Here is a 24,034-nt window from a genome sequence, read left to right on the forward strand (position 1 = left end):
CACGCGAAAAATGGAAGACGAAGACAGCAATAATTCGAGTCAGTGCAGGGTCCGGTTTAATGAAAAACTACAAAACCCGACATAAGTCGGTTGAATGTGTGTTCGACTGACGCTCGTCGGCCGCCAACTGACCACTCGTCGCGTTCAAGGAGAAAGTTGCCGCGACTGTGGTCGCACGACGGTGTGGTCAGTCGACTGCGGTCGTGGTAGTTGCTATTTTTAGCAAAAATTTCCACTTCCGCCATGAACATCCGACGGCGAAAATACACGCGAAAAATGGAAGACGAAGACAGAAACAATTCGAGTCAGTGCAGGTAAACAAGCGGAAAAAGTGGCAGGAGATTGTGGCAGCTATAAACGCGTGTGGGGTGGCGTTGCGGACAGCAGACACATGTAAAAAAAAAGAAGCTACGGGACATAAAGAGGAATGCACTAGACTGACCACTCGTCGCGTTCAAGGTACCAACAGGAGACTCCCAGGCAGTCTTAGACGGTGCCAAGACCGCATTGAAACCTGCAGGAGACTCCCAGGCAGGCTTCGATGGTGAAGACATATTCCTAGAGCGGCGGATCACCAGTAGGAAACTCCCAAACAGTCTGCGACGGTGCCAAGACCGTCTGAGCACCAGCAGGATACTCAAAGACGGTCTGCGACGGTACCAATACCGTCTCGGCACCAGCAGGATACTTTCAGACAGTAGTTGACGGTGTCATACAATCTCTCAGACAGGCGGGGCACCTGCAGCAGACCCCAGACAGTCTGCGACGTTACCAGATAGTCTCTCAGACCGGAGGGCTCTTGCAGGAGACTCCCAGACCGTCTGCAACAGTGCCGAACAGTCTCTCACTCCGTCAAAGACTGTTTGGGAATCTCCTGCAGGTGCCTAGACGGTCTTTGCACCGTCGCAGACTGTCTGGGAGTCTCCGGCAGGTTCCCAGCTGGTCTGGGAGACCTTTTGAAACCGCCGCAGACTGTCTGGGATTGTCCTTAAGGTGCCCAAAAGATCTTGGTACCGTCGCAGATTGTCTGGGAGTCTCCTGGCACGGGTTTTTGGTGCCAACAAAGCGACGAGCAGTCGTGGTTTGAGGGGTGGACTGCAGTCGCTCGACAGTATGTCGAACAACGCGTGGTCGACTGACGATCTTCGCTCTCTATCAAATCCCGGTTATCGTCGCACGACGATTATTCGCTGGTACAACCATAGTCGCCCGACCATGGTCGCTCTCATTAAACCGGACCCATGCTGTTCAAATAGACATGATCACCGATCATCCAGAAAATGCGGATTCTATTTTTTAAGGAAGTATATTCGGTCCGGCATGAAAAATAGCCGAAGATATTGGTGTTACAATGACAATACCATGGCAATGTGGCCGTCAAGTACACCGAGCAAATGATAGTAGAACCAGTGAATAATACCCGGTACTATCGACGCAAAATTTATATCCCGTACATGGGCTCACTGATCCAATCTTTAGGAAGCTGATTTTTAAAATCGTATATGCCTGCGTTTATGTTATATAAACTCCATTCGAACCACATACAAAATTGCGATCGATCAGACTATAAGGATAGAGTCCGAACCATCGACGAATTTTATCAAATCGATAATTTTGAACAAGATGCATGGTCATGGTACGACATGAACAAGAAGTTAACCATCAAACAGAATGAGTAAGATTGTGTTGACTTGGTCAAAAAAACGGATTTGTTTCCGGCCGTGCTTGAGGAGATGATCATATTACTAATCCTGCCCGCCACCACTTGTACGGTAGACCGCCCTGCCCGCCACCACTTGTACGGTAGACCGCCCTGCCCGCCACCACTTGTACGGTAGACCGCCCTGCCCGCCACCACTTGTACGGTGGAACCCTGCCCGCCACCACTTGTACGGTGGAACGATCATTTAGCACTCTGAAACGAGTCAAGACACGGATGAGATCAACCATGTCCGACGACAGGCTCTCAGGATTATGCATGATGAGCGTTCACAGGGATCGGATCAACACCGACAAGAATATGTTTATTAAACAAATCATCGAGAAAATCGGCAGAGACCCACTTCCTATTCAGGGACTGAATACATGTTAATTGATTGACTTCTTCCCTCGATTTCGCACAAATGAATCATGTTTAAAACAATGTTTTGAGCGTTAATAAATTGTGCAGTAACCGCATCCATGACTTGTTTACATATGTAAATGGGAGTTTATATATGTTCGTGTGAAACTAACTAGGAATCATTCTGACCCAAATTGTTCAATTTAGGAATCATAATTGTTCACGTATAGATTTTTCCATATTCAACTATCTTTTTCGATCACCGATTTTCCAGGGGGGGGGGGGGGGGGGGGGGTCAGCTGACCCCATTTGCCCCTATCTGCGGACGCCTATGTGGAGGCCTAGATCGATATCTAGCCAAACTTTAGAGTTTTGATATTCAGTTTATATAAAAAGGCCGTATCAGCTCTCTGAATTCATTGACGTTTCACCAAATCATCCAGATACTAGTATGTTTGCTTAATTGAATATAAAATTCATGTCGAATAGCCGGCAATACAAAATACTGTATTACACGGTGTCTTATTTATGACAAGCGTATATTTCTGTCCATGACTTTTTCGTCTTAGGCGGATTTATAGGAAGGCCACGCGCAAGAACGTCACATGTAAGCGAGTTTTAACGGGTTTGGATGGTCAACATATCAAACATGAGGGTTTCCTACGGGTTCTTCGACCCCTCCCCCTCCCTACCTCCTCACAACACGAGACCACACCAAACTAGGAAATCTCCCAGTAACAACTTAATTGCAGATATATTTCAACATATCGCCCAACCTTTATGCGTATGTGGAGAAGTTGAATCAGTGTATCATTTCTTTTTTATTTGTCCACGCTTTTCTGAACAACGTACTACTCTTTTTGAAACCCTACACGCAATTGAACAAATAAATTGCAATACAATGCTTTTTGGTAATGACATGTTAGATAATGACACCAACTGCTTCATATTTAAAAATGTTCAGATATTTATTAAGACGACAAAGCGTTTTTCATAATGTTGTTGTAGCGCATAGTTATGTTTATTCTTCTGGACAGGACTTCACAATCTCAAGGTTGTACTGTATGTTTTATTTCCAATGCTTTACAAACCATGATTTTCTTTTGTATTTTACTTGCGCACTTGTATTTTGCTCTCTTAATACAAATGTAATCTTGACCATGTAACTTACAGCTTTACAAAATCACGCTATCGTCACGAATATATGCAATGTAAATAACAGAACAGGGAAAGACCACCAATAATGTTGTTAGAACTTTAGGTCCTACCCTTTTTTCAAAACAGTTGTATTTCTATATATGTTCTGTAGTTGTGTAACTATTTTGGAAATAAAATATGTTTAAACTTAAACTTCAATATAACGCCTGCGACGGACCTGTGCAATGTTTATAACACTTCGAATTTGTGTATTTTATTTACTAAATAGATATATGTTCTTCGCATGAAAAACGAGAATGAGAATGGTCCTTTGTGAGAAAACAATTAAATAAAAATAGTGTCTTATCTCTCGCACGACGGTTACATTACACGGACATATATGTGAGTGCACGGAAAGACAAGCCCGCTGTCAGATCGATATCGTCGCGATTTATTTGCATAGTTGAGTATAACCCTTATGCTGATGACAATTGTTTAGTTCGTGCAATTACAGATACTTTATCGCTTCCCATTTCCTGTCTGAACGGGATACGGGATTTGCGTTGGTTTGTAATGCTTTGATTCGTTTTTATTGAAATTGATCAACAAAACTGTTCCATGTTATCACAAACTGTAGATGCTTCATTACATTATAATATTTTTTACTTCATGTAACAACATTTTCTTTCGGTGATTTCACATTTTTGTATGGTTGATAAGGACGCTATCCTCGAGTGCCCACTTTCGACGCATCTAAGCAGTCGGTTAAAGTTTTGTTGCTCAAAATAGGGATTAGGTTATTAATATTGTAATTTAATATCAAATTTACCTTTTATTTACACAATTTAATTTCAATTGATTGTGTTATTAACCAAAATTTGTTGATAAATTACACCTGCTAAGTCTACTGTAACGGCGGCCATCTTGTTGAGAGTGCCCGGTAACGACGCATCTGATTGGTTATCTGATTTCAATGTAAACATCACTCCTGTGGAGACTGAATGCATGAAACATTAACTCAGGATTGTTGTACTTACATTTGTTTCACTGTTAAAGCAACCTGGATCTGAAATTAATGAAATCAATTGAGGTTTTTAATTTTATTGAATTTTATTCATGTCAATTATAACAAGTTTTCAACAAGTTCAAGTTACTCTTCACCAACACAGTGAGGACACATGAAGATATCACCTCTCCTTACAACCCGGAGTTTAGTACAATAAATGAGATGAACCCAGTGTCCACACGCAGAACACTGCACCCATTTCACAAAGACCAGTGAAGAACTCTGCCGTACAGCACTGGGTGTGAATAGGCTGCATACACAGCACACCTCTGTTTCATCCTCATCCCCTGATGATTCATCTGCCGGTAAAGCAGGGACAGGTGACACTGCCTTAACTGTTCCAGATGGTCCAGGTTGTACGGTCAACTTCTGGGTCTTTGTCTTTTTATTTCTTCCCTCTTCATGATCCTGAATTTTTTTAATAATTACATCCTCAGTAATTGGCTTTCCACTGACCACTGAACTTAGGTATTTCCTCTTTTTTGTTGCTTGTTTCTTGGATATGATGTTTGCTTCTTTATTGCAGAAAAATTGGGAGACTTCCGTTTCTGAGGGTTGGATGATTGATTGAAGAGAACTGGTTTCTTGTTGAAGGGCTTCTGATGGCTTGAACACTGAGGAATCTATAGCATTTGGATCATATGGGTAGATGCCAGTTCTGCGAAAGGATGCCTGTAAATTATTTGGTGACAGTGCTTGCGAATATGCCTTGCTTCCAAGTGCACACACATTGAAACGTGTTATACTTTGCCCACAGTTGTCGCGCATGAACTTGTGACACACAGAGCTGTAGATCCTTTCGAATGGCCCAAAACAACCAACATCTAGAGGCTGCAAAACATGGCTCGTGTGTGCTGGCAGAACAAACAGGATTATGTTCTGTGACTTGGCCCAATCAATCAACCCCAAATTAATGTGAGATTTATGGCCATCATAGAGAATCAGAACAGGATTGTCCAGACAACGTTCAGGTAAGTATTTTAGCAGGTGTTGCTCAAGGTACCTTTTGAACACAGCACTATTACTCCACCCGGACTCAGTGACTGTACCATCAACTCCATGACCACCACCATCTAATAATTCTGACTTCATCCGTAACCCTGGAAATACAAAGAATGGTGGAACACTGTTACCCATGGCATTTCCGCAACCAATGACTGTGATGAGGGTTCTTGAACCAGATGTGACTGCTTGTGGCTGAGATTCGCAGCTTGCAACCACTGAAGGGGGTTTATGGGAAGTGGACAAACCTTTCTCATCAACATTGTATATCCGTTCTGGCTTATGCTTTAGATCATACTTGTCCATGATGTTGCCCAGTTCAGTATAATATACTGACACGGATTCCTTGTTGGTGGCTTTGGCACGTTGAATCTCAAGCCCACGAGGCTTCAACACTTTACCAACATGAACACTTGCTAGTTACAATTTTATTTAGCATAACAAAAAAAAATATCCGGACTTCATATCGCATTTAACGCGTACACCTTTTCCAGAGTGAAAATTAGTCTATTTATACGATGTTCTGTCACATGACAGTCACGTGACTTGTGAATGAAAATAGTGAGCTTTTGCAGACGATACGGATGCATTTTCCAACGGTCTTATTTGCAAAGAAAATTTGTAGTAAGTTGTTCAAAAGTTTTGCATTACGTAAAATACACAAAAATACATTAATTTTAAACCAATCAACCATAACTAACCTTTGAACCAGCTATTTTCCACATTACTATGAACAGCTCTAGCAAAATCGTTGTAGCGTAAAGTCTGATAGTGTATGACGTCAACGGATGTCGCTTATGTATCAAACAGAGGCAAAACAAAAATGGCGTCGAAATAGGGCAGCGTCATTTCGGGTCACTCGACGATATATTTCGGTAAAATCACAACATCGACATTCGTCGTCCGATACAGCACTCCTCCTACACACGGTGCCTATACCACGTGACTTTTTCGGAGGGTGCTGGACGTTTCGTGCCACTACCAGTTAGTGCCACTGATATTTGTGTAGGAGGGCATTGGGCATTTTGTCCCACTGATAATATATAGGCGGATAGGTGTGAATTATACCGTATAGAAGGTGTGAATCATAACAGGAAACTTTCGCACCTTTGATTGTTTCATCTGTTCAATGGTTTGTTTTACTTCATGATTGTTTAAGAGTCAATTCACATGCTTAATATAATACATTAAAAAAAATTACACAAAACATTTTCAATACATTGACATTAACCATATCAGAAATTAATGCATACATACATTTTACCAATATCTAGATTTATTACATAAATATATTGAAACATTTGCAATAAATTGACATTAAAGGGGCCTTTTCACAGATTTTGGCATGTTTAAAAGTTTGTCATTAAATGCTTTATATTGATAAATTTAAACATTGGATATAAAAAGCTTCAGTAAAAAATCAAGAATAAAATGAAAAAAATAAAAAAAAGGTAACCCTCAGCAGGGCTCGAACCACCGACCCCTGGATTCCTGGAGTAAAAAGTCTGCCACTTAAACCACTCGGCCATCCTTCCGGATACAATGCCAGATTTATTTTATACTTTTTATAAGCAATCATCGTAGATTCACAAAAAATAACGACAACAACAGAACTCTCCAAATTATTAATTCGTTTCGTTTCGCGTTGCAATGCTTTTTTATTTTCGGGCTATTAAATCGTCAAAAGATGCATATAATAGTATTACTGTTTCCTAACAAATAGCATAACTAAAACGAAAATTAGCGAATCTGAAACAACTTTTTTCAATTTTGTCAATTTACCCAAACGTGAAAAGGCCCCTTTAACAATATCAGAAGTGAATGTATACATACATTTTGAAATGTTTTAATACACATTTACAAAAGTACACAAATATATAAACAAAAATACAACAGCATACTATCCTATCCTATACATACACAAATCAGACATACAATGGCGCAACAGTAGGACGAGCACGTAAAACCCTAGGTCGGGACTCCCTGCTCGACCGTTGATTCTGCGATGCCACCCTGGAAAAAAGAAATATGTTGTGAACTATGATATATATTAGATTTTATATAATAATATTTAAATTATAACTATCAATTAAAAATATGATATATTAGTTTTTATATGATAATATTTAAATTATAACTATCAATTGAAAATAATATATTGCATAATTATGCTATATACGCAAAAAGTACCTTCAACGTCGTTGTTCGTTCGAACCGTCTGGCGATATACGCTCCAATTGTCTGGTGTCCACATCGAACCTCGGATCCACGTCCGTTGCATGTACATCACCACATTCAGTATCGGACCTCCGACCTCTTCAGCCTGCAGCTTCAGCTGTTCGAAGGCGGGAACGATGTGCTCGCATCAGTTTCCTCAAGAAGAGGAACTTGTCGCCCTTTGCCGAATATGCCGTGGCGAGGCCCTCGTTCACCAATTTTCGGTACACGCGCTGATTTCACTGAAATTCACATCCTCATGTTCATGTTATTTTATTATTTATGTATATAGTTCATACAAATGAAGCATAAAAAAATAACAGCTCTTCACGTTTTAAATTTATTAAAAATAATGAACATAACGAACTATGCACAAATGTTTTTATACTAACAATAAATCATTTTATTTTTACAAACACATACACATGATGCATAAAAAATAACAACATTTTATGCTTTATATTTATTAAACATAATGAATAAATCATTTTATTTTTTGTTATTTACTAATTATAATTGTCAACATTGTTGTAATTTTCAAAGTTAATATACACCCCAATATCATTCACACCTATACGGCATTATTCACACCTATCCGCCAATATATTATCAGTGGGACGAAACGTCTACCTCTTTTCAACACAAATATCAGTGGCACGAACTGGTAGTGGCACGAAACGTCCATAAACCTTATCGGATATGTGTTGGGAGAATAAAGTGCGACCCAGTTAACATGTTTAAAGATCTCTTTATAAATATTTAGCCATTTGTAATGTGATAAAGTGGAGATCGAGCCAGCTCATGATCTTTTTAAACTAATAAGTATTTTTTCAGTAAAGTGCACCCGCGCGTTTGAACGGTTTAATAGAAAAATCTCGAATCAGTGTGGGGACTGAATATTTGAAATGCCCGGTTGCACTTTACTGAAAAAATACTTATCTAAACTTTATCTGATTAAAAATGGGGAAATATTAAATAAGACATCATTAAAAATGTCAACTGGGTCGCGCTTTATTCTCCCAACACATATCTTAAAAAGTCACGTGGTATAGGCACCGTGCTAGATATAAGATGTTTTGACTAGATAGAAAACATTATTTGACAGAGAGGTTATCAACCATCAAATACCTGTTTTATCTTTTTTTAGAAAAGTAAAAAAGGACAATCAAAGCATGCTAGTACCAATAGCAATGAAAATTTGAAATAAAATATAATTTATGCTGTGAAACAAGTCTGGTCATGTACAAAACGCCTGACTATTTGGTTCCTTGTCAATAAATAATTTTTTAACTTCAAAAGGGGGCATCATTTGGCTTAAATGGTGGTCAAAGTTATTGGAATTGGCATCGAACCTAGTTGCAATAATACAACTCCCAGCTATTGATCCTCCAGGTCGCTTGTACTCATAAAAGCTCAGAGCATTCAAGAAGAACTAGCATAGAATCGAACCTAACATGTTGTCTTGTATGGAGTATTTATACAGGTATTAAATATAAAAGAAGCAAAATGTGATTATTTGTTAAGACAGTGCTCACAATCAGTGTTACACAACATGACAACAAAGAAATTTGAGGTCGCGGTGGTGTAGTGGATGAGGTGTCCGCCTAGTGATCGGGAGTTCAAGGGTTCGCTCCCTACTCAGGGGGCGTTCTCATTATCTCCTCCATAGACACCAGGTACTGGTTTTTCCCAGGAAACGGACTCGATAATGTCCATATCTGCCTATAATGCTCGAAAGGGCACTTGACAGTATAGATAGATAGATAGATAGATAGATAGATAGATAGATAGATAGATAGATAGATAGATAGATAGATAGATAGATGATAGATAGATAGATAGATAGATAGATAGATAGATAGATAGATAGATAGATAGATAGATAGATAGATAGATAGATAGATAGATTGAATTTACGCAGATAGATTGAATTTATGCCAGGATTTTCACTAACGGAAGCGCTGCTGATGATCGTTTCTTTCTCACTGATCACCACACCCGTAGGCAGAATTGTCACGCCATTCAAAAACAAATGTCAGCAAGCGTTTGTATGATGGTGACTGTTTAGTGTTTAGAATTTTCTGTTTACTTAACATTTGTTGTGGAACAAAAATCAAATGTAATGGTTTATGACTGCACAATTTGTCAAGTTAAAAGTGTTTAGTCTGTTTTTTTTAATGAATGTGGAATGAATTTTGATTTGTTTCGCTGTGTTAGGTGGATTTTCAGTAATGTTTTTAATAAAGAATCTATCAAGAACTTTTTAAAAATACTGATATTTGTTAGTTTAAGGTATTGATGCATCCAACATTGAAGTTGTTTAAGCCATGGAGGAAATGGAGTATATATACAGTTATTAAAGGGACTGTCAACCACGATGACGAAGAAAAGAAAAGTTGTAAAATACCGTTTTTTTTACAATTTTGTTTATATTGATTAAAATATAACGACATGTAGATTACATTACTTAAAAAAAGTTGTTAAGTTTTCATATTTTCAGTATACTTGGAAATAAATTTTACTGGGTATGTCTACCAGGTAACAACCAGTTAACTATAAATAACGCCAGTAGATTGATCATCATCGTCACGTTGTAAACTATGCAGGCATGCAAATTGTGCATGCGAAGTGGATTGTATATATCAAATATATAAAATGATCAATCTACTTGCGTTATTTATAGTGTGTATATCATTATGTCACCTAATTTCGCGATGTACTTTCGAGTTCACATCGCGAAATTTTATTACCAAATATACTGAAAATATGAACTTTGTTTCCAAGTAATGTAATATACTAGTTGTGATATTTTGATCAATATAAACTAATAATTGTAAAAAATTCAGTATTTAAGAACTTTTCTTTTTTCATCATTCGTGGTTGACAGTCCCTTTAAATATAAAAGAAGCAAAATGTGATTATTTGTTATTACAGTGCTCACAATCAGCGTTTCACAACAGACAACAAAGGTTTTGTCTAACATTGTTTGTTTCTAAGGTTCCAGGTCTTGAATATTATATGGGTCATGCTCTGTGAAAAGGGAGTTTAATTTATGTGTGTAAAGTGCTGTCCCAGATTAGCCTGTGAAGTCTGCAGTCAGGGACCCTTTCCCCCTAAAAAAAGAGACTTTTTGTAAAGGAAAAATATCATAAGAGTGGAAAATGTCGTCCCTGATTAGCCTGTGCAGTCTGCAGTCAGGGACGACCCTTTCCCCCTAAAAGAAGAGACTTTTTGTAAAGGAAAAATATCATAAAAGCGGAAAATGTCGTCCCTGATTAGCCTGTGCAGACTGCACAGGCTAATCTGGGATGACACTAACTTTATGCACATTCATTAAGCCTTCTTTCACAGAGTGTTGCCCATAAAAAACGAGAGCCCTTTTAGTAGGGCTAATCAAGTAAAGTGTTACAAATTTGTGTCACTATCAGCTGAATAAACAACGCAATTATCTTGTGAGATAATTCAAACAGTTACAAATATTTTTTAAAATGGAGCAGGGAAGATGTCAAATGTTTTGATATTATAATGAATTCCAAAGACGCTATTTATGTGGATAACCATTTACATCGATGAATTATGATTTGCATACACACCGTTATTTTATATTCTTCAGAATTTATAAAAAATGACTACGGAAACCACTGAGGAACTGACTATCTCTAAAACTGACACTCATGAGACAACAGCTCAGACTGCAAAGATTTCACATGACGATGACAAAGTTATTGACTTTAAGAAGTTGGAGTCTGAACTTCAAAATGCTGTAGAGGGAGAGGCTAGATACTGGAGAGAAAATGATGCAAAGTTCCGAGCTGTTCACCAGAAAGTTGCATCTTATGACGAGTTTCGGTACAACTTTTATTCTTCTTTAAAATTTATTTAGAGATTTTAAATGAATCCAATTTCAGGAGAAAATATAGTTATGAACAGTTAATACAATAGTTATGAATGGTCATTATGATTCAAATGTAAATAAATTGTAGGTAAACATTGTTTAAAGGTATGATTTTAATATACCCTTTAAATCTATTATACTCCCATTCACATACAGTTGTGCATATAAGGAAGCATTTTATTTCATTGAGTTATTTTAGTGCATAGTTATGTTAGTTGAAATGTCATATGTTTGATATAAGTGCACAAAGATTTGTACAACTGAATTACAATGGTATGACAATGAATTTGTAGATTACCTTTGAAAAGGTGGGACATTGAATCACTGCAAAGGTCGACCATCATTGATCCAAATAACCACACAAGTGTTAAATGTTGAAATATGCTGTGCTAAAAATTGTCCTTTTAACAGGCCAGTATTTAACCCATTTATGCCTAGCGTCTAGAAAAAAGGCCTTGGCAAACAACGTAGATCCAGATGAGACGCCGCATGATGTGGCGTCTCATCAGGGTCTGCACTGTTTGCTTAATAGAATTTCTGTTAGAATTATTCTAAATATAGAAATAAGTCTACTAGTCATTCCTTATTTTGGAAATAAATTGATCCAATTTAGAAGGATGGGAGAGTCCACTTGGCATAAATGGGTTGAACAGGCCAGTATTTAAACTTTTCTTGATCTTGTAATATGTTGCTAAACATATGGTTGATTGTTTAGAATGCTAATTTCACTTCAGTATATTTGAGCCTTGTTTTGAGAAAACTGGTCTTAATGCATGTGCGTACAGTGTCATCCCAGATTAGCCTGTGCAGGTCGCAACACTTTTCGCCTAAACTTGATTTTCGGTAAGGAGGGACTTCCTTGAAACTAAAAATACCATAAAAGCGTAAAGTGTCGTCCCTGATTAGCCTGTGCAGACTGCACGGGCTAATCTGGGACGACACTTACGCACATGCATTATGTCCAGTTTTCGCAGAACACAACTCATTATGACAATGTCGATGTTTGCAGTGACATTGTCCTGGCATCCCACCTTCTGCCGCTCGAGAAAGACGACAGACTGACAAACATCAAGTTTATACAGCCATGGAACACACAGGCTCAGAAGAAACAGGACAGTGGAAACAGAGAAACTACTGCTGAAATTCCAAAGGTATTATGGCGGGCTTGCTTTGTCTACTTTATCTGCAATATTACCAATGGCTACACATTGGAACATTTCGCTAAAGTTAAATTATTTTTCAAGAACTTATTTATAAGTTAAACCCCATTGAATAACCAAACCAATGAGAATCATATTGTTATAACCATTCAGGTCATCATATGACTTATTGTTTACTGTTTCAGTGCTCCAGCTAGGCCTAAATTTGAGGGCGCCCCGCCCTGCCGTCTCGAACCTCCGCCCTTTTACATATGATAATTTATAAATCTCTTATTACATTACAAGTAACTAATTTATTTCATTTTGTAGACATTATATTTAAATGGTTTAATAATAATGGGAATAATATATTCTAACAATTATTAATAACTTATAAATTAAAATGCATGTGGAAGCATTCCAGAAAAGCCCGCGCACTCGAAAGTGCCCTTTTGACAAAATTCTACGCGTCGAAAGTGCCCTTTTGGCAAAAAAACCACCCTGCCCTTTTCAAATCCTAGCTAGAGCACTGCTGTTTATACTTATGTGGATTGCAGTTTCCAAAGTTATAATACTACTACTACTACTAATGACGATAATGATAATAATAATTGCACTTACTTTGTTATTCCTATAGGCTTGCTATGGCCATTATTAACATCATTATCGGTAAAAGAGTTTGGTGAACCAGTATATTCTTCAACTGGGAGGGTAACTTCACGCCCAAACACCATTTTGTTAAGTTGTGGAAGGTACTCATCCCTCTGCCGCTGGTCATTTTCACAATAAATGGCCAACATGGATTAAAGAGTTCTGTTGAATCGTTCTGGACAGTTAATTTGGGGTTGAAGTGAACTGGATGTTACTTTGTTGATGTGAAGTCTGAAGAAAAACGAGAGCGCCATCGGCGCTGAAAGCATAGTTGCAAGATACAGGGAAGTTGCTGCTGAAGTAAATGTTTAGGTCAAAATATACTAAATAGTTTCCTTATATGTTTCGATGTAAAAGCGACAACTTTGAGCGAAAATAAATACAACATTTTGCACATAGAGACCCCCATAACCATACCTTTTCTTGACGGGCATTCTTAGCTGAATCGATTTAAGCAATAAAAAAGATATGTCATGTTCAAACCAAAAAAGAATTCGACTCAAATCAAAATCGACTGTTTTTGCGCCTTTTTTTCTGCCGTTTTCTAGTGGATTGTAACCTTTGCAGTGCCATTTTTTACTTTAATCTCCAACTTTATCCTATTTCAGGGATTTAGTAGTGAACACCTATGCTTACCCTATCAATATCTCCAAACGATAAAACCAGAACAACAGTCTAAAGTGTATAACATGCCTTCGAGGAAATATGATGATTGGTTTAGAGAGTACAGCCCTTCATGACTCGATTATTTAGTATATTGTAACCTTAACGATTGCTGACATCACGAGTTGCCCCCCCTTGTTACCAAAATGTTCTATTTTTAGAAACGGGAATTCCATATAGTGACGAATGTGAATGGTTACAAAATGACATAACTATGAAAATAAATACGTAGAATTACATTATTTCACGCATACCATTATGCAGCCATCCGTTTTCTTTTCCGACTTGATACATTTACAGCTTTCCATTTAATATTCAGACACAACACTCGTCCGCGAATCCATTAAATCTTATGCCACATTTAAACCATTAGCTCTACTCGTAACGTTAATTCATACATGCCATAATTTTTCAGACCAATTCCGGGACATTGAGTTAAATTGTCTGGGACTTTTGCCGATTTTCCGGGACATGTATAAAATGTAGCGATATTTATAGACATATGCATTTTTGGTACTTTTTTTAGTTTCGCATCGTTAATTGCAAAAGTCCGAAAGCCTATCCGAAATACACTTGATCTATTAACGTCAAATTAAACATTACTACTTGCGTTACTAGATACAAGCCACGTGTTTTCAGTGTAAGCGTTCTAAACATAGATGGTGACGTCACTGCGTTATTGTTATTAAGACCGGTGTGTAACGCGTAGTTGTTGATACGCCTTTATTCATTTATAACATTGGGCGTTTTGACATGGCGAACGAAATTCAAATTCACTTATTATTTTAACGTTATGTTTACTGGGGGTTTAGAACAAGACAATAATAAACCTAGTGAGGATGACGTTTTTATATGCTTACTTTTTTACCAACTTCTTTGTCGGTTTAAACGTGCGAACATAAACTGCTTTTGATTTTTTACTCAGCGATGTTGGACTTTAGATGTGTGAACAACTATCCTTTGCCCTTACGCAGCGGGAAAATAAAGACGTAGTAGATTAAAGTCAATTTAACTTAATTTCTGGCTCAAAGTAAATCATTTTAACTTCAATTAACACATCTCTATTACTTTAAAACTCTACTTCATCAATTCATAGAAAGGCAGGTCAGAATCCATGTCATAAATCAGAAAACATTCATCGTACTCCGCCATTTTTTACACATTTTCAAAGAATAATAGTGCTTTATGCCCCACTTCCTGCTGAGATTATGTTTTAATTTCTATTTATAATTAACCGATGAAATGTTACATATCCTTAAACCAGGGCTTTATGAATTTAGTTATGTAAACATTTGACCTCTCACAGAACAGTAAACAAAGGAAATAGAAATAAGGCGTGAGGTCACTATCAACAGGAACAGAATTGTTTTACGAACGAAATTTGTTTTAGTTTCTTAGAAGGTTTTTTCACGTAAAACGGTCTTAGAAAAATTCACTAAAAACGGTGTCAGCAATATTCTTGGAAGAAAACGTTAGAAAAACGTTTCCAAAAACAATTGTAAGAATTACCATATACTAAATTAAATAGATATTTCGTCTGATTTTTGGTCAGGTAAGGCTTCATAATTGTCAACTGATCGATGTGGGTTTTCGAAATGTCGTATATACCTTAAGCATAGGTGCGTTGCACCTATGCTAATTACAAACATCTTGAAAAAGCTGTGAAGTGAATTTGTCCCTTTATTGCTTTAAATTTGCAGAGGACAACCAAACCAACAAATGAAATTATTTGCTAAGAAATCAGCAATTATAGTTGTTGCTTCTTGATTAGGCAGGGGATAAGCCTCATTCTATTTTGTTAACTTAATCACTGCTACTAAAATACGTTTGTTGCCTTTTAGTGTTGTACTCAAAGGACCTAAAACATCAATTTAAATTCTCTCAATTGGTTCGCCATTAATATAATTTCTCATTGGAGCTTTTGGAGCTGTATTAGACTTGCACCATGCACATTATCACAGTTAGCCCTTTCAGTGCGGGAACCGAATTTTAAAGGCCTTTGCAAACAGTTTGGATCCAGATGAGACACCACAGAACGTGGCGTCTCATCAGGATCCAAACTGTTTGCTATTCTGATAGTATTTTTGGAAAAAATCGAAGAAAATGCTAATTTTAGAAATTCAGCAGACGACATTTTAGCAGAAGACAAATTTCCCAGCATGCAAAGGGTTAGTGATATACTGATAAACAACCTCTTATACCTGGCCAATAGAACGATTGTTTAAGCCTATATGAGGGCTTTTCTAAACCAATTGTCCAGATGATTGAATGTCATGTGAATATTTAATAATTTCATCTTGTTTTGTGAACAGTACAATAAGTAAACTTTCATCAAGAGTCTTTTCTTTTAGTGTCTATGAAAATACTAAACAAAAGGAATACAGATATAAACAATGATACAGTCAATTGTGATGTGTGCACATTCTGATGGGCCGTATGCAAAGTAAAATCGTTGCCAAAATTTCATGTTGCATGCAGCATAACCGTGAACATGAATGCGTTACACATGGAATTTTAGGCTAAGAACACAAGGCTAATTAAAAAAAGTAATTCTGATGTTTTTCACATTGCCATAAGCAGCATAAAAACTGTCTTTTATGTGCTAGTTGAAATTCTTAAGAAAAATTGTTTCAAAAGGTGATTTGAAGAATAGCACCCCATACCATGTGTTTATGTCCATTAACATTCAATTGTGAACGCCACAATGTCACTCGATCCTCACGCTGTAGTAGTTTAACTTTGGAAACTGCATTCCATGCAAGTCAGTTTAAACAGTAAACAATAAGGCATGTAATGACTTGACTGGGTCATTACAATATACATTTAGTCAATTTGTCAGAAGAACATTTTGAGAAGAGAATGAAGAGGGTTAGGGTCAGACAAATAGTTTTTGTAAATAGCATTTGTATAGGTCAGACTGCATTAATTGACACTGCAGATATCTCATCAACATCACATGTAGATGTGCAAGACACATTCCTGCTCTTGACAGTAGCTGACCTTTGTGACAAATCTCAAGTTTAACCCTTTGCATGCTGGGAAATTTGTCATCTGCAAAATTGTCGTCTGCTGAATTTCTAAAATTAGCATTTTCTTCGATTTTTTTCACAGAATACTATCAGAATAGCAAACAGTTTGGATCCTGATGAGACGCCACGTTCTGTGGCGTCTCATCTGGATCCAAACTGTTTGCAAAGTCCTTCAAAATTCGGTTCCCGCACTGAAAGGGTTAAATAGTAAAACTTGTATCTGCAATACAATCCTATAATATATTATTAACATTTTACACTGCAGGCTAAAGACTGGCCAACATCGGGTCAAGGATTTGTGCGAGAATGGCGGAGATTAAATAAGGACACCAAACAACAGTACGCTTACCTGCTGCAAATAGGTGGTGAACAACTAGGAACGATTTTCAAAACCGAGATCGGTTTTGGATTACTAGGAGAGTTTGGAAATTGCCTGAATTGCGCTTTTGCGGAACAAGATTCTAATGCCATATTGTGCATTCTTCAACATTTGAGCACTACAAATAGGTTTTCATTGACGGTTCAGTTTTTGAGTTCTAAAGAGGAAAGATTATTTTAACAGCCTTTTCAGAAAATTGAGTGAATCTTTAAAGAGTAGAGACCCTGAGACTGATGTATTTAAAGATCTGCTGACTAAATATGAAGTGAGTTATGAAGAATTAAATTTATAATTTGAGTAATTAAATGTGTGTTGCTCTAGAACACAAGTTCTTACTTAACAACATGTTAATGTATAATACTTGTAATGGGTAAATATTACATTAACCAATCAAGTTATTTACCTCAAGTTTTTTTCCTTAAGCAGACAATAGCCTGTGTACCTTATGCGTAGTTATTGTGTAAACTTAGTATCTGCCCCTTTTCTTGCACCCACAAGTTCTGTTGCTAAGTCAGGGAGTTAACTCACAAATCCCAGATTGCCCGTATATATTTGGCGACCTCTGCTTGTCTCTGCTAGTGAGTTACCTTAAGATTTATGTTGTAACCCACTTAAATTATACCATGCGCATCTATGTTGGATAATGTTATGCTCCCCAAAAATACAAAGTTTTTTTACACTTAATTTTCGGGAACTCCCTTTTTTCTCCGTTATTATATTAACAGACATATTGGGTTTTAACCATAATTAACCCATTTATGCCTAGCATCTAGGAAAAAGGCCTAGGCAAACAGCGTAGACCCAGATGTGACGCCGTATGATACGGCGTCTCATCGGGGTCTGCGCTGTTTGCTTAAAGGCATTTCTGTAAGAAATATTCTAAAAATAATAAATATACTAGGCAACCATAATTTTGGAAATAAATTGATCCAATTTAGAAGGATGGGATAGTCCACTGTGCATAAATGGGTTAATGACTCTAAATTTTCTGACAATTAATTTTACAGTGCTATTTTGCCAGGATTCTGCACTGTTGTGCTTATCTGGTGACACGTCGATCATGCATTTTTACAACCGGATTAAGGTCATAAAACCTGGCAGACTAATGCCTTAAGCCAATAACCATTACTTTTAATGCCCCCCTTCGAAGAAGAGGGGGGGTATATTGTTTTGCACATGTCGGTCTGTCCGTCCGTCCACCAGATGGTTTTCGGATGATAACTCAGAACGCTTTGGCCTAGGATAATGAAACTTCATAGGTACATTGATCATGACATGTAGATGACCCCTATGGATTTTGAGGTCACTAGGTCAAAGGTAAAGGTCACAGTGACTCGAAGAAGTAAAATGGTTTTCAGATGATAACTCAAGAACGCTTACGCCTAGGATTATGAAACTTCATAGGTACATTGATCATGACTCGCAGATGACCCCTATTGATTTTCAGGTCACTAGGTCAAAGGTCAAGGTCACAGTGACTTGAAATAGAAAAATGGTTTCCGGATGATAACTCAAGAACACTTACGCCTAGGATCATGAAACTTCATAGGTACATTGATCATGACTGGCAGATGACCCCTATTGATTTTCAGGTCACTAGGTCAAAGTTCAAGGTCACAGTGACCCGAAATAGTAAAATGGTTTCCGGATGATAACTCAAGAATAATTAGTCCTAGGATCATGAAACTTAATAGGTACATTGATCATGACTCGCAGATGACCCCGATTGATTTTCAGGTCACTAGGTCAAAGGTCAAGGTCACAGTGACTTGAAATAGAAAAATGGTTTCCGGATGATAACTCAAAAACACTTACGCCTAGGATCATGAAACTTCATAGGTTCATAATATGAATGGCAGATGACCCCTATTAAATTTCAGGTCACTAGGTCAAAGGTCAAGGTCACAGTGACTCGAAACAGTAAAATTGTTTCCTGATGATAACTCAAGAATAATTAGGCCTAGGATCATGAAACTTAATAGGTACATTGATCATGACTGGCAGATGACCCCTATTGACTTTCAGGTCACTAGGTCAAAGGTCAAGGTCACAGTAACAAAAAACGTATTCACACAATGGCTGCCACTACAACTGACAGCCCATATGGGGGGCATGCATGTTTTGCAAACAGCCCTTGTTTGTTACTGGGTAAATAACAAAATGTTACACCCAACATCTTACCATGAAACAAATACATAAGTAAATTATACTTTATTCTACAAGCACATGATTTTATTCGTTGAAATAATTGACACTAAATACATAACATTACCATATGCTATCGTCAATTCAATATTCTCCAAAACCTAAAATTCGTGTACTCTTAATTTTCGGATACAATTTTTTTTATTATTATTATGCTATAACAGTATATACAAGTGAATTCCAACTTATCTTAGGTACATGGTTCTCAAGCGTCAAAATGCTGATCACATGTACTACATTATTTGAAAATCAATCCATGCAGCACAAAGTCATGCTTGAAACAAACTCATATGGACTAATTTCTTTACCTTAAATTATGACCTTGGTTTTGGACATTAGGCTTCAGTTTTTGTAAAATTGTTTTTACATTAGTTTTGTGCCAAGTTATTTCAATTATGAGCTGGACAAAGGCATGCACTGGACCGATTGCTTAGAATACATCTCTTATTGGATCCTTAAACTTTAAACTATGATCTTGAACCTAGGACTTAGATCAAGTTCGCAATAACTGGTAAAAGTAATAAGCATAGTGAACCTGGGTTTGCCAAATCAAACCATGGTGGTTATAAGGACTGATTTTCCAAACTTGTGCTCTTACTTTGAATTGTGAACTTGACCATATGGCTAGAGATCAGGGGGCTGTTTCTGGTACAATGCATAACTTAACGTCCAAAAAATGTTATTAGTAAATTTACGAATTTTATAGAACAGCAACTAAATTTACGTTGTGAGCTTATTTATGTTTTTTGAACGTTCGTAGATCTAAGAAATGGTTCCCAGATTTTTGTGCTGGAAAATCCGTCTAATCATGCTGACAAGTTATTTTTAAGTCTCTATAATACTCAAAAGCAACGAAATTTCGTAAAGTATTTCGTAAAATAATATAACACCTAAACAACAATCAGTTTTCCTTATAGCAATAGCCACATTTTCAACGCTAGATGTGGTATGAGTACATAGATTTTTGTAGATACAATATGCTTGTTTTTATTTATTTGTGACTCAGTAAATTCCATTTTAATTTTCCGCGAATATATCTATTCATACGACACGCGTACACCACGTTAGTGTTCATGTGTCATATGAATAGATATTGTTGCGGGAAATTAAACAATGATAAAAACGATCATTTTGTATCTACAAACATCTAGTTTACCAGTCCACATCTGGCGTTGAAATTTTGGCAATAACCATAAGGAACACTGATTTTTAATTGGTTAAGTTTATTTTACGAAAATTGTACGAAAGTTTCGTTGATTTTGAGTTGTAATGTTACTTTAATATCTGTTTATTCAGGTCACAGTTTGGCCAAGACCAAAGTGTTAAGGACTAATTTCATTGGTTTGACAATACATTTTATGCCCCCCACCACTATAGTGGGGGACATTTTGTTTTGCCCTGTCTGTTGGTTTGTTTGTTTGTGAGGTTGCTCCAACTTGACCATTTTGGAATAACTTTTGAAATATTGAAGATAGCAACTTCATATTTGGCATGCATGTGTATCTCACGGAGCTGCACATTTTGAGTGGTGAAAGGTCAAGGTCATCCTTCAAGGTCAAATATATAGCTTCAAAGCGGCGCAAAAGGGGACATAGTGTTTCTGACAAACACATCTTGTTAATTTTTACCTTGACCGTGGACTGCGTGTGACGTTATGTCACATCAGTCTGAGCACTTCCGCAGTGATTTTTAATCCATCCATGCTAGAAAAAGTTAAGCCCTGGACAGAGTGTTATGTGTTGATTTCCTAAATTTGTTATTTGACCTTGAATTCCGGGTTGCCTTGTCCTTGGTTGGACATAGTCTTAAGTGTTACACTCTGACTCAATATGTTGGGTAAAAATTTCATCAATTCACGACAAACTTATGCCAAAGTGGTTGAAAATTTCATCCAACCACGACAAAGTTATACCATGTTGGTTGAAAATTTCATCCATGCACGACAAAATAATGTTCCCGACAAGTTGCACAGCCAGCTCAACTGCTTATGCAGAGTTCCCAGCCAACCTGGAAATCAGGGAAAACCTGGAAAAATACTGTCTCTTTTTCCAGTCAGGGAAAAGTCAGGGAATTTGAGAAAAGTTTCTGAAATCAGGGAAAATCAGGGAATTTCGTTTGGTCAGACTTTCCCGACTTGTGTTGAAAAGTCCTAAATTAAAACAGCAAATCGATTCCTTTGCATGGCTATGGTGGCTTTGTAGTATACATGTAGCTTTAAGTGAACTATTAGTAAATACCTACTTTTTTACAATGGGAGGACATTGCTTTAAAATTACATAAATATAATACATGTTATTGTCTGCCACTTGCTATTTATTGAGTTCGTCTAAAACAAGAAATAGGTCAAAATTATGATCCTAGAATTTATATTTTCCATCAGGGAAAAAAACAGGGAAAAATCAGGGAATTTTGTTCTAACACTGGGAACCCTGTTATGGGGTCCCTAATATGGCAGTTTTTCAAAATGACAATCGGAAATTTTGCTGGAAATGGAAATTGGTTGCAATCATAAATCCTCAACAATAGGCCAATTAAGTTTAAGCCAAATCTGCCAAGCACTCAGAATGATGTGGCATTATTCTAGTTTGTGGAGAAAATGATAAAGGACCATGTGAAAACTGCACAGGCTAATCTGTGACGAAACTTTACGCACATGCATTATGCACTATTTTCCCTAAAGCAAGGCTCCTTTATGTAAAGGATGATAATTGATGAAAACACTTAGTTTTGGTCTGGTGTGGAATAAACAACAACATTGTTCAATTTTAAAGAACAGATTATATTATGCATCTCTCTGCTATATACTTCTCTATATAAAAACTATATAAGTAGAATGCGATTGAGCCTTGTTCTGAGAAAACTGGGCTTAATGCATGTGCGTAAAGTGTCATCCCAGATTAGCCTGTGCAGTCCGCACAGGCTAATCAGGGATGACTTTCCGCTTTTATGGTATTTTTAATTTCAAGGAAGTCCCTTCTTACCAAAAATCAAGTTTAGACGGAAAGTATTGTCCCTGATTAGCCTGTGCGGACTGCACAGGCTAATCTGGGATGACACTTTACGCACATGCATTAAGCTCAGTTTTCTCAGAACAAGGCTCAATTAGTGGAAAAACAACAGGAGAAGTAGACTGAATCAATAATCCACTATGAGCTATTGCACCATACACAACCAGAGTAGATCATGGAATGTCATTGTAAATAATACATCTTTTTGATATGCATGATATATATTGAAAATGAAAAATATTAAATGTTAATACCTGTGTTTAGTTAGATTTAACAACTGCGATGCCTGAGAAAGTCAACAACAAAAAATTGAAAAAAATTACTATGCTCTATACAAATGTTACCTCATACAGTCAATGTTCAAAAATGATTGTTATCATTTAATAAGTTTGGATTTTAAAAGCACATGAACACAAAAGGTTCTTCATAATCTAACGAAAAGCAAAGAAACTACATATAGAAAGACAAAGAATTGTTTTTCACAGTCTTTTTTGTGTAAAAATATAATTATCTAATATGAAAACATCAACATGAGCTATCCCACGGCAGCGTGCTCCACTATTATCTGGCAAGGCAGCGTGCTCCACTATTATCTGGCTTTTTAGGGGCCTTTTCACAGATTTTGGCATGTATTGCAATCAAGCAAAATATATGAATACTGGTACTTTGTATAAACGTCACCATTTTGATTGTCACATTATGTCGACTATTTTAAACAACGAATACTGGTGAAAATTGGTTAAATTCAACAAAGATACAAATAAAACTACTTTTACAGAACAAATATCATACTGCTCTATAATACTGTATTAAAAAAAACAAATTTTTAATAAAGATGCATTTCTTGAGAATAATTATTTGCATTCCAGTTACAAAAAAAGTTTGACCCTTTTCACAGCACAGAATATTATTGAAGTATGCTCTATTAGAATAGTATTTAAATGCTCAAATCTAGTGTTTTTTACATGTTCAGCAAAAACACAGCATCTTAAAATGAACAATAGATGTAATTGAGGACCCACATATACATTGTATATTGATTGGTGTTAATTTTAAAGTATATTTTATTTAGATTTATATGACAAAATGTTGCAAAAGCAGAAAACAGAACAAAGGTCTGTACAGATTGTCCAAAAATTGGGGTAAGTGTCATGGTTATACATATCTTGTGTAAGTAGAACATGTATAAAATCCCACATAAAAAATGGTATGTACAACAAACTGATCATTGCAAATTTTGGAAATGATAACATCATGGATAAAAAGTCATATTAAAAGCAGAAGTTTTAAAAGTTTAGGTAAATGTGTTAAATAATGCAAGTGTTATAAGATGGAACAAAACTGTTTCAAAAGATGTATTTGTGAAACAGTTTTGTTTCATTTTTCTTAATTTCCAGTGGAAATGCTTGCTTGCATTTCATTTATTTGGGTTAAAATCCAATTTGGGGTCACAATGCATTAAATTCATAGTAAAAACTATTTTAATACATTGCGATCCCATGGAAATTTACCCTCTGTGCAAAATAAATAATCTAACACAAAATGCCACCAACATATGCTATGGTCACATTAAACATTATG

At 36.7% G+C, this 24,034-nt stretch overlaps 1 protein-coding gene across 1 annotated transcript; it reads left to right on the top strand.

The window, feature by feature from the left end:
- Positions 1 to 3,722: 3,722 nt before the first annotated feature.
- On the top strand, positions 3,723 to 17,420 carry LOC127849238 (coiled-coil domain-containing protein 103-like). Its single transcript, XM_052381958.1, has 4 exons — positions 3,723 to 3,765; positions 11,098 to 11,333; positions 12,389 to 12,530; positions 17,127 to 17,420. The coding sequence occupies exons 2-4, from the start codon at positions 11,110 to 11,112 to the stop codon at positions 17,418 to 17,420; spliced, it is 660 nt and encodes a 219-aa protein (XP_052237918.1). The 5' UTR covers positions 3,723 to 3,765; positions 11,098 to 11,109.
- The last annotated feature ends 6,614 nt before the right edge of the window (positions 17,421 to 24,034 follow it).

This window comes from Dreissena polymorpha, chromosome 10 (assembly GCF_020536995.1).
Source record: "Dreissena polymorpha isolate Duluth1 chromosome 10, UMN_Dpol_1.0, whole genome shotgun sequence".
NCBI classification, from domain to species: domain Eukaryota; kingdom Metazoa; phylum Mollusca; class Bivalvia; order Myida; family Dreissenidae; genus Dreissena; species Dreissena polymorpha.